At 43.2% G+C, this 12,975-nt stretch overlaps 1 protein-coding gene across 2 annotated transcripts; it reads right to left on the bottom strand.

The window, feature by feature from the left end:
- Nucleotides 1-4,132: 4,132 nt before the first annotated feature.
- On the bottom strand, nt 4,133-8,376 carry LOC132900071 (uncharacterized). 2 transcript variants are annotated; one of them, XM_060942107.1, is made up of 2 exons: nt 8,298-8,376; nt 4,133-5,597 (listed from the first exon to the last, which is right to left on the bottom strand). In XM_060942107.1, the coding sequence occupies exon 2, from the start codon at nt 5,573-5,575 to the stop codon at nt 4,574-4,576; it is 1,002 nt and encodes a 333-aa protein (XP_060798090.1). In that variant the 5' UTR covers nt 5,576-5,597; nt 8,298-8,376; the 3' UTR covers nt 4,133-4,573. The 2 variants fall into 2 exon arrangements, with proteins under 2 accessions (XP_060798090.1, XP_060798089.1); XM_060942106.1 differs by lacking the exon at nt 8,298-8,376 and adding an exon at nt 8,142-8,288.
- Between the last annotated feature and the right edge of the window lie 4,599 nt (nt 8,377-12,975).

Here is a 12,975-nt window from a genome sequence, read left to right on the forward strand (position 1 = left end):
ACCTTACCACAATAGCACAATCACTCCTAGGTGTCACCGGTGCATTGCGTCTTGCTGATAGGAACGTTTTTGTGATGAGTCGTTGAATCTCATTGAATCTGCTGGATGTTTTTTTTACACCTGAGTGCATGTGTTTGGCTTTATTGTTTTTTTCACACCCAGCTGGGATCATCCTCACTTTTCCTCAAGATCCGTGGTGTGTGAAGACAAATATGTAGCAAGTGCTACACATCATCTCCCACACAAGACCCTGAGCCTCCAGCCTACAAACATCAAGAGATGTCCAAGTCTCTACAAATTCTTAAATGGCACACACACATCATTCATTAGGCCAAAAATCACAGTTATGCCTATGTAGGCCTAAATCTCCTGCAGGCATCAGCTTAATTCTTTAGGCTACTTGTGCAGCTTTTGGACAAAGACAAAGCAAATATGTCGATATATTTGCTAATTATAAGCTACAGGAAATGGCTGTACATTTTCAAACAAACAATGATTTGCGTAAACTACTGTATATGAGCTTGGTGTCCAAACCTGTGGATAATCCCCCATTTTCGCCAGGGGGCCATGCCTTCTGTTTACTGGGCTGAAGTGGTGCCGTGAGCCTGAGGCGGAAACCACACACACTCACACACAAAACGGAAATCCCCCAGAGACTTGGGCCAGCACCATTGTTGCCCAGCGGCCATACTTAGACCTACTCTGTGGACTTAAGTATGATTTAGCTGGTATCTGTGCAAACACACATGAAATAAAACTTCATACCAAAAGCTTTGCCAGTGTGATAAGGCACAAGATGACAAAATATTGGCAATTAATAATCAAACCATTATAAGAAAGGCTGACTTCAGGAAGCCTATATTAGGACACCAGATTAACTTGGCAGTGTTTATTTTCTGGCCTGATAAGAAAAAGTCGAAAACATGTTACTAAACCCTTTCACTTGAAGTGTCTGATGCAAATAACCTGATTTAATTCATGTCACATCATCTAAAGGGGTGTGGTCAGCATCAAACAGGAAGTTATCACTCACTCACTTTCGTTCAATTCTGGTCAGGGCTGCGGTGGATCCAGATTCTATGCTGGGAACACTGGGTGTGAGATGGATATATATATATATATATATATATATATATATATATATATATATATATATATATGGATGGCACGGTGGTGTAGTGGTTAGCGCTTTCGCCTCACAGCAAGAAGGTCCTGGGTTTGTGGCCGGCGAGGGCCTTTCTGTGTGGAGTTTGCATGTTCTCCCAGTGTCTGTGTGGGTTTCCTCTGGGTGCTCTGGTTTCCCCCACAGTCCAAAGACATGCAGGTTAGGTTAATTGGTGGCTCTAAATTGACCGTAGGTGTGAATGTGAGTGTGAATGGTTGTTTGTCTCTATGTGTCAGCCCTGCGATGACCTGGCGACTTGTCCAGGGTGTACCTCGCTTTTCGCCCATAGTCAGCTGGGATAGGCTCCAGCTTGCCTGTGACCCTGTAGAACAGGATAAGCGGCTACAGATAATGGATGTATATATATATATTGGATATAATGGATATATATATATATATATATATATATATATATATATATATATATATATATATATATATACTGGATAGGAGGCCAGTCCAGTGGAGAGCCAGTCCAGTGGAGAGCACTATGCAGACACATATTCACAAACACAGGTAGTTTATCTGAGCCAATCCACCCACTGGCATTTTTTTTGGGAGGTGGGAGGAAACCAGAGAACCCAGAGGAAACCCTTACAGATTATAGGGTGACTCCGGGAATGGATTTTATCTCTTGTCTCATTCCACTTCCACAAAAATAAATCCAGTCTCATCCCAATCCCATACAGAAGAAAAATACAATTCCTGTCCCATCCCAATCCCAGAAGAATGACTCCCATTCCATCCGGTGCCCATGTTCAATATAAAGAAAATATTATTTATTCATATTAGAACTTTATATTTATACATACAAACTGACCTAGTGTTATTATGATTTCTGTCCTGCCTGTTTCCGCTGACTTTTTTCCTAGTCACGCAATGAATAGTGAAATTGAATCCCATCCTGCAGGAATCTCACAGGAATCCTGTGACAAATAGTATTCCCAGAAAATGTCAGCCTCTAATGTGGACATGAGATGAACATACACAGAAACGAACCCAAACTAAGGATCAAACCAAGCACCCTGGAGCTGTGAGGTGGCATCATTATCCGCTGCACCACCACCAGCCGTATTAATAATTATGCTACAAATAAATCATATTTCACATATTGTAGTTACAAGTTAAAAGCCTAAACCAATGAAAATTCATTAAAATGGCTTTTGTTCAGTCTGGACAAAAGGTTAGGCCATGCTTCTTCAGAATATGATAGAAAATTTTTTTCCTACTTTGAGGATTTCAGAAACACATCATGTGTTTTATGTTTGTTTTTAGTGTTGTGACATCTTGTGAAATCCTGTGACAATGAAGTCATGGAATCTTTAAATCAGAAAGTGTTTTTATTGTCTGGTAAAATGTGTTTATTGATATTTTTAATCATTGTGAACTGGTTTAAACCATTAATCTTGACATCTACAGTCATATTCATGAAAGGACACTCCCCACATATAAAACTGTTAAATATTCATTCATTCATTCATTCACACACAAAATGCAAAGTTGATGAACTCTCATAAATTCTAAAGATATGTCTGTACACTTTTCCTTATATACACAACCCCAATTCCAAAAAAGTTGGGACACTGTATAAAAAGAGAATGCGATAATTTGCAAATCACGGAAACCCGATATTTCACTGAAAATAGTACAAAGACAACGCATAAAATGTTGAAGCTGAGAAATTTTATTGTTTTTTGAAAAATATATGCTCATTTTGAATTTGATATCAGCAACACATTTCAAAAAAGTTGGGACGGGGGCATGTTTACCACTGTGTTGCATCACCTCTACTTTTAAATGGTTGGGAACTTAGGAGACCAATTACTTTCGTTTTGAAAGAGAAATGTTGTCCCATTCTTGCCAGATATACAATTTCAATTGCTCAACAGTTCGGGGTCTCCTTTGTCGTATTTTGTGCTCCATAACATGCCAAATATTTTAAAAGGAAGACAGGTCTGGACTGCAGGCAGACCAGTTTAGCACCCAGACTCTTTTACTACAGAGCCATGCAGTTTTAATATGTGCAGAAAGCAGTTTAGCGTTGTCTTGCTGAAAGAAGGAAGGCCTTCCCTGGAAAAGATTTGGTCTGGATGGCAGCACATTGCTCTGAAACATGTTTATATCATTCAGCGTTAATGATGCCTTCCCAGATGTACAAGCTACCCATGTCATGTGCACTAATGCACCCTCATACCATCACAGATGCTGGCTTTTGAACTGTGCACTGATAACAAGCTGGATGATCCCTCTCCTCTTTAGCCTGGAGGACGTGGTGTCCATGATTTCAAAAAAGAATTTCTACTTTTGATTCGTCAGACTTCAGGACAGTTTTCCACTTTGCCTCAGTCCATCGTAAAAGAGCTCGGGCCCAGAGAAGGTGGCGGTGTTTCTGGATATTGTTTACATCTGGTTTTATCTTGCATTTGTGGATGCAGTAACGAACTGTTTTCACAGACGATGGTTTTCTGAAGTGTTCCTGAGCCCATACAGTGATTTCCACTAGAGACACGTGTCTGCTTTTAATGCAGTGTCTCCTGAGGGCCTGAAGATCACAGGCATCCAATGCCAGTTTTCAGCCTTGTCTCTTGCATACAGAGATTTCCCCAGATTCTCTGAATCTTTTAATGATATTATGGACCATAGATGATGTGATCCACAAATTCTTTGCAATTTTACATTGAGGAACATTATTCTTAAACCGTTGCACTGTTTGCCCACGCAGTCTTTCACAGAGCGGTGAACCCCTCCCCATCTTTACTTCTGAGAGACTCCGCCTCTCTGGGATGCTCTTTTTATACCCAATCATCTTACTGACCTGTTGCCAATTAACCTAATTGGGTTTTTTTAGCATTACACAACTTTTCAGTCTTTTGTTGCCCGTCACAACTTTTCTGAAACATGTTGCTGACATCAAATTCAAAATGAGCATATATTTTTCAAAAAACAATAAAATTTCTCAGTTTCAACATTTGATATGTTGTCTTTGTACTACTTTTAATAAAATATAGGGTTTCCATGATTTGCAAATCTTCATATTCTGTTTTTATTTATGTTTTACACAGTGTATATATATTCATTAAATATTTCAAAATATATATTTTGATGATGCTTAGACTTCCTACTGGATTACCTACTGGCTTGGGTAAGCGTTTTAATTTATAAACGTTTGGCCAGGCATGTAAAACACTGTGCTTGAAGATAAATCAGTGCAATGTATGACAGCAAAGCCACAAACAGAATCTGAACTACAGACATGAACAACACTGGACTGACAGTTGAGGGATGCAGGATATGATTTGGTTTAAAAGAGTCTTCTCTGCCACTGTTTTTAGTCATTTGTTTCTGCTTGGGATGCCGCAGGACTCACTTCTCTCCTGTTCTCTTTCTCTTTTTCTCTCTCTGTTGCTGTTACTGGCTAAAAGCAGCTGCAGCTGAGCCCATGCGGAGCAGCTCTTTCCTGTGAGTAAGGATGATATCAAAACTGGACTGGAGTCGATTCTGCTGTTCTTGGACACGTTCCTGCAGAGTGCGCACCCAGCGGATCAGGGCGAGCCTACGGTACATGGTCAACTGCACATGGTGCTTTTCCATCTCTTGGGCTTTGAACCGCTCTCGGTCTTCCAGGGTCCACACCGCCTCCATGAGTTCTGGCAGCTCAGAGCAGGGCTCACTCTCTGAATCTGAGGACGCTTCTTCAGCTAGGCTGGCACCTCCAAGGCTCTTATGGTGCTTCTCAGCTTTCTTGTCCTCTTCGTGTTTTTGTTTTCCCTCCAGGTTTGTGGTTGCATCACCATTTTCTGTGTTCGAACCTCCCACACAGATGCGATCCCATACAAAGTTGAGGGAGTCTCCCCCAGTCACGTCTCCGCTCTCAGTGGTGAGAGGCGAAGAGCTTTCTGACCTGTAACTGAACTCAAATTCTTCATCACTCTCATCCCAGTCTAACACCCCCTCTTCTTCTTCCTCCACCTGTTCCTGTGCTTTATTTTTCATAAGTTCTTCTGGGTCTTGCTCCTTCTCATCTTCACTCATTCTCCTCATCTCCTCATCTATTTTGCCTTCTTCTGCTCCATCAGGAGGCACCCTGCCTCCAGTATCTTCTCCGCTGTCAATCTCAGGAAGAGGTTCCAGGGGGCTCCAGCAGGGAAGGCGAGACAGGGGAGAGAGTGGTCCAGGCACGTAGTGGTTAGCAGAAGGTGGTGGAAAGCGGTTTGACAGGCCCAGAGCTCGAGGACGCATTTGGTTGCGGTTCTCGTCTCCAGTCGATCCATTTTCGTCTTGACCTAGGAAGTTGAAGTTCCCATCCTTCTCGCATGATCTCGGGCTGTTGCTGAGAATACGCAGGGTGGAGTTTGCACCTCCAGGGTAACCTCCAAAAGCAGCGTTCACAGGTCGATCTTGTTTCAGCATGTTTGTCCGAGACTGAGTTGCTCTTTAAGAAAGTAGAAAAATCCAGAATTTAGTGAGACAGCAGAAATAAAAAATAGATAGATAGATAGATAGATAGATAGATAGATAGATAGATAGATAGATAGATAGATAGATAGATAGATAGATAGATAGATAAGGTGTATTTCCACCTTAACGAGACCTGATATTGCTATAAAAAGTTATTAGACCTTGCAAAAAAAATTTCTCAATTTCAGAAAATATTCAAATGTCCTTTTGCATCAGCGATAACTGAACTAATATTTTCAGGGTATTGTCTGTCATCCTGAAGAGCCTCAGGTACAAGTCCTAATAATCCTGTGAAGGTGAATGAGGCATAATGTGAAAAAAAAAAATCAAGCAGCCATGCCATCCTATGGAAGCCCATTTCCACCACTTGAAAAAAAAAGTCACATAGGCTAGTATGTCAAAATAATGAGAACATATCTCACAATTTTGACATTATATCTCAGAATTATGAGATACTGTCATAATAAATGACTTACTATAGATAGATAGATAGATAGATAGATAGATAGATAGATAGATAGATAGATAGATAAAAGTCATAAATATGAGATAGTAAAGTCATAATTATGAGATACTAAGTCATAAATATAAGTCATAAAAATGGTATCATAAATCTGAGATACTAAGTCATAAATATGTCATAAACCAAAGATGCCAAGTCATAATTATGAGATACTAAGTCATAAATATGAGATAATAAAGTCATAATTATGAGATACTAAGTCATAAATATAAGCCATAAATCTGAGAAACCAAGTCATAAATACGAGTTAGTAAAGTCATAATTATGATATACTAAGTAATAAACATGAGATACTCAGTCATAAATATGAGATAGTAAAGCCATAAATATGTCATAAAAATATGTCATAAATCTGAGAAACCAAGTCATAAATATGAGTTAGTAAAGTGATAATTATGATCTCATCTCATTATCTCTAGCCGCTTTATCCTGTTCTACAGGGTCGCAGGCAAGCTGGAGCCTATCCCAACTGACTACGGGCGGAAGGCGGGGTACACCCTGGACAAGTCGCCAGGTCATCACAGGGCTGACACATAGACACAGACAACCATTCACACTCACATTCACACCTACGGTCAATTTAGAGCCACCAGTTAACCTAACCTGCATGTCTTTGGACTGTGGGGGAAACCGGAGCACCCGGAGGAAACCCACGCGGACACGGGGAGAACATGCAAACTCCGCACAGAAAGGCCCTCGCCGGCCACGGGGCTCGAACCCGGACCTTCTTGCTGTGAGGCGACAGCGCTAACCACTACACCACCGTGCCGCCCATAATTATGATATACTAAGTAATAAATATGAGATACTCAGTCATAAATATGAGATAGTAAAGTCATAATTGTGAGATATTAAGGCATAAATATGATATACTCAGTCATAAATATGGGAAGTCAAATGAGATGGCAAAGTCATAATTATGAGACACTAAGTCATAAATATGAGAAGATATAAATATCAGATAGTAAGTCATAATTATGGGAAACTTTCTCGTGTTTCATGATTATGAGATAGCAAGTCATAATTATGAGATAAGATCTAATTATGAGAAAATCTCATCTCATCTCATTATCTGTAGCCGCTTTATCCTGTTCTACAGGGTCACAGGCAAGCTGGAGCCTATCCCAGCTGACTACGGGCGAAAGGCGGGGTACACCCTGGACAAGTCGCCAGGTCATCACAGGGCCGACACATAGACACAGACAACCATTCACACTCACATTCACACCCACGGTCAATTTAGAGCCACCAGTTAACCTAACCTGCATGTCTTTGGACTGTGGGGGAAACCGGAGCACCCGGAGGAAACCCATGCGGACACGGGGAGAACATGCAAACTCCGCACAGAAAGGCCCTCGCCGGCCACTGGGCTCGAACCCGGACCTTCTTGCTGTGAAGCGACAGCGCTAACCACTACACCACCGTGCCGCCCATAATTATGACATACTAAGTAATAAATATGAGATAGTCATAAATATGAGATAGTAAAGTCATAATTGTGAGATATTAAGCCATAAATATGATATACTCAGTCATAAATATGAGAAGATATAAATATCAGATAGTAAGTCATAATTAAGAGAAACTTTCTCGTGTTTCATTATTATGAGATAGCAAGTCATAATTACGAGATAAGATCTAATTATGAGAAAACGATCTCATTATTATTATGGTGGCGGAAACGGGCTCCATAGCTACCACCCACATGCCTTTCAAGTACGGATTAAAAAAGTGAGTCCACTGTCATGAGCATCTGATTTAATGTGAGTCAGTGTCGCCTGTGTGAGTATTAATCCTGTATGAAACGATGGCGAAGAGAGAAATGAAGGTGTGAGGCTGTTAGTCGAGTGTGCTGTTGACTCTGACGCAGCTCAAACAGCGAATCGCACAAACATCGCGGTTTATATCGTACAACGACACAGAACGTCTAAAAACCCGTCAAAAACAGTGCTAGTCGGGATTTCAGTTACATAAGAGCAGCGTGTCGAGTCTCACCCCATCTCAGAGCTCGGGTCCTTCAGCAGAGCAGAACAGCCGCTCACTCACACCATCACCACAGACAGCACTGGGTCCATCCTCAGCCCAGACTCAACAGCATGATTGGTGATAATGTTTGTGAATGGATGGATAAAATAGCCAGTGCTGTCTTACCGTCTGTTGTGAGCGATTTGCCCTCCTCTAGCCTCTCCTCTTCAGCACTGTTAGCCTGTGGGCTCTCTCTCTCTCTCTCTCTCTCTCTTTTTTCCGGCTCTGAGGACAGGCTGCTTTAGTCTAGCATGACTCATTTCCTAAAGTGGGCAGTGGCGACCTAACTGTGCAGTAGGGGGGAAAAACATTAGCCAGAGTCAGTAATGTCTGTTATGTGCTGATAGCTAACAATATACACTATAAGGTCAAAGGTATGTACACACCTGACCATGACACATGAGCTTGGCGAACATCTCATTCCCAAAACATGGGTTTTAATATGGTCTTGGTCCCCCTTTGCTGTTATAATAACCTCATCTGTTATGTAAAGGCTTTGGAATGTGACTGTTGGGGATTTGATTTGAGCTGATGGTGACAGTTCAAACCCCAGCACCAGCAAGCTGCCACTGTTGGGCCCTTGACCAAGGCCCTTATCCCTCTCTGCTCCAGGGATGCCATATCGTGGCTGACTTTGCACTCTGACCCATCCATACATCCATTATCTGTAGCCGCTTATCCTGTTCTGCAGGGTCGCAGGCAAGCTGGAGCCTATCCCAACTGACTATGTGTGGGTTTCACACCTACGGTCAATTTAGAGCCACCAATTAACCTAACCTGCATGTCTTTGGACTGTGGGGGAAACCGGAGCACCCGGAGGAAACCCACACGGACACGGGGAGAACATGCAAACTCCACACAGACAGGCCCTTGCCGGCCGCTGAGCTCAAACCCAGGACCTTCTTGCTGTGAGGCGACAGTACTAACCACTATACCACCGTGCTGCCTATCATAACCTCATCTCTTATGCAAAGGCTTTGGAATGTGACTGTTGGGGATTTGATTTGAGTTGATGGTGACAGTTCAAACCCCAGCACCAGCAAGCTGCCACTGTTGGGCCCTTGACCAAGGCCCTTATCCCTCTCTGCTCCAGGGATGCCATATCGTGGCTGACTTTGCACTCTGACCCATCCATCCATCCATTATCTGTAGCTGCTTATCCTGTTCTGCAGGGTCGCAGGCAATCTGGAGCCTATCCCAGCTGACTATGTGTGGGTTTCACACCTACGGTCAATTTAGAGCCACCAATTAACCTAACCTGCATGTCTTTGGACTGTGGGGGAAACCGGAGCACCCGGAGGAAACCCACACGGACACGGGGAGAACATGCAAACTCCACACAGACAGGCCCTTGCCGGCCGCTGAGCTCAAACCCAGGACCTTCTTGCTGTGAGGCGACAGTACTAACCACTATACCACCGTGCTGCCTATCATAACCTCATCTCTTATGCAAAGGCTTTGGAATGTGACTGTTGGGGATTTGATTTGAGTTGATGGTGACAGTTCAAACCCCAGCACCAGCAAGCTGCCACTGTTGGGCCCTTGACCAAGGCCCTTATCCCTCTCCGCTCCAGGGATACCATATCGTGGCTGACTTTGCACTCTGACCCATCCATCCATCCATTATCTGTAGCCGCTTATCCTGTTCTACAGGGTCGCAGGCAAGCTGGAGCCTATCCCAGCTGACTATGGGCGAGAGGCGGGGTACACCCTGGACAAGTCGCCAGGTCATCGCAGGGCTGACACAGAGACACACAACCATTCACATTCACACCTACGGTCAATTTAGAGCCACCAATTAACCTAACCTGCATGTCTTTGGACTGTGGGGGAAACCGGAGCACCCAGAGAAAACCCACGCGGACACGGGGAGAACATTCAAACTCCACACAGACAGGCCCTTGCCAGCCGCTGGGCTCAAACCCAGGACCTTCTTGCTGTGAGGCGACAGTACTAACCACTATACCACCGGGCTGCCTATAATAACCTCATCTCTTATGCAAAGGCTTTGGAATGTGACTGTTGGGATTTGATTTGAGTTGATGGTGACAGTTCAAACCCCAGCACCAGCAAGCTGCCACTGTTGGGCCCTTGACCAAGGCCTTTATCCCTCTCTGCTCCAGGGATGCCATATCGTGGCTGACTTTGCACTCTGACCCATCCATCCATCCATCCATTATCTGTAGCCGCTTATCCTGTTCTACAGGGTCACAGGCAAGCTGGAGCCTATCCCAGCTGACTACAGGCGAAAGGCGGGGTACACCCTGGACAAGTCGCCAGGTCATCACAGGGCTGACACATAGACACAGACAACCATTCACACTCACATTCACACCTACAGTCAATTTAGAGCCACCAATTAACCTAACCTGCATGTCTTTGGACTGTGGGGGAAACCAGAGCACCCGGAGGAAACCCACGCAGACACAGGGAGAACATGCAAACTCCACACAGAAAGGCCCTTGCCGGCCGCTGGGCTCAAACCCAGGACCTTCTTGCTGTGAGGCGACAGTGCTAACCACTACACCACTGTGCTGCCTGCACTCTGACCCCAACTTCCTAACAATCTGGGATATACAAAGAAAAGAGTTTCACTAGGCTGTAATGTACACTCACCAGCCACTTTAATGGGAACTTGTTCTTGATTCTAAGATTCCTGTTCTTGACTGCAGGACTGGAACCCAATGTGGTCTTCTGCTGTTGCATGCTGAGATGCTTTTCTGCTCACCACGGTTGTAAAGAATTGCCACAAGTTACTATATCCTTCCTGGCAACTCGAACCAATCTGGCCATTTTCCTCTGACCTCTCTTATCAACAAGGCATTTGTTTCCACCCACAGAACTGTCACTCACTCAGTGTTTTATGTTTTCTGCACCATTCCATGTAAACTCTAGAGACTGTTGTGTGTGAAAACCCCAGGATATCAGCAGTTTCTGAAATACTCAAATCAGTCCATCTGGCACCAACACCCATGCCACAGTGAAAGTCACAGAGATCACAATTTTTCCCTTTCTGATGTTTGAAGTGAGCATTAACCGAAGGTCTTGATTTGTATCTGCATGATTTTATGTATTGTGTTGCGGTCAAGGCTGATTAGAGAACTGCATAAAACTGTAGGTGTATAAGTGTACCGAATAAAGTGGCCGGTGAGTGTATATGCGACAAATAACATCTTCTTCTTCTTCTTCTTCTTCTTTCAGCGACAAGAGCATTATTGAGATCAGGAACTGATGTTGGGTGAGGAGGCCTAGAGTGCAATCAGTATTCCAGTTCATTCTAAAGATGTTCAGTGGGGTTGATGTCAGGGCTCGGTGCAGGACACTCGAGTTCTTCCATTCCAGGTTTATCACACTATGCATTCATGGAGCTCAGTTTGTGTACAGGGGCATTGTCATGCTGGAACTGGTTTGGGCCTCTTAGTTCCAGTGAAGGGAAATTGTCATGTTACAGCGTACATAGAAATTCTTAACAATCATGTGCCTCCAAGTTTGTGGCAAAGGTTTAGGGAAGGTCCACATACTTTTGGCCATCAACTGCAGTAAATATGGACAGTGTGGCTCTGTTGCCTCCATTTCTATTGAAGTGAAACCACAATTACCACGAGTTGGCCTAGTGGTTAGCGTGTCCGCCTCTCGATCGGGACATGGCGAGTTCTACTCACGGTCGGGTCATACCAAAGACCATCATAAAAATGGTACCTCCTGCCATCTGGCAAGGCATGCTGCAATACAGGTGCAAATGGGGAGTCAAACTCTTGTGGTTACCAGAGGACTAGCTCCCCACTGTAACCCTAGCTATGTAATACGTGAGAGGAAACGGAGATCGGCGCCGCCCTATGCGCCACATGGCGTGGGAAGGACTATGACTTTGAAACCACAATTCCTCTGCCATATTGTCATACTTGGAGCCAGAGTCTGTGCAGTAGAGACGAGAGCCAAAGTCAGGTGCATTCACTCATTTGATATGCCCATCCATTGGGCTCATTGCAGAGGTCCAGTGCATCTCAGAATCTTACATCTATCTTGTAAGATTAAATAGTTTCACCTGGAGATATTGCCTTAATACACATGCAGCTAAGAAGGACATTTATCACATGGACATGAACTGGAAATTCATTCATCATACCGGTGGGGAATGCTCCAGAACTGCAGTGTGAGTAAATAACTCATTATTTGGGACGCAAGTCTTTTCCCAGCACACTCTCAACTAACTAGCCTACTTATAAAATCCATCCTAATCTTATTGGTAGTGTATGTGTTCACTGAGGAACAAATGTCTTTTGTGGAAATTTCAATAATTGACTGGCTGGATGCTGTTGATACTGAAATAATATATCTATCAATAATATAGCTATTGAGTTCAAATAAGTAGATATACAGTTAGGTCCATAAATATTTGGACAGAGACAACATTTTTCTAATTTTGGTTCTGTACATTACCACAATGAATTTTGAACAAAACAATTCAGATGCAGTTGAAGTTCAGACTTTCAGCTTTAATTCAGTGGGTTGAACAAAATGATTGCATAAAAATGTGAGGAACTAAAGCATTTTTTTAAAAACACAATCCCTTCATTTCAGGGGCTCAAAAGTAATTGGACAAATTAAATAATTGTAAATAAAATGTTCATTTCTAATACTTGGTTGAAAACCCTTTGTTGGCAATGACTGCCTGAAGTCTTGAACTCATGGACATCACCAGACGCTGTGTTTCCTCCTTTTTAATGCTCTGCCAGGCCTTTACTGCAGCGGTTTTCAGTTGCTGTTTGTTTGTGGGCCTTTCTGTCTCAAGTTTAGTCTTTAA

Source organism: Neoarius graeffei, chromosome 16 (assembly GCF_027579695.1).
Source record: "Neoarius graeffei isolate fNeoGra1 chromosome 16, fNeoGra1.pri, whole genome shotgun sequence".
In the NCBI taxonomy this organism is placed as follows: domain Eukaryota; kingdom Metazoa; phylum Chordata; class Actinopteri; order Siluriformes; family Ariidae; genus Neoarius; species Neoarius graeffei.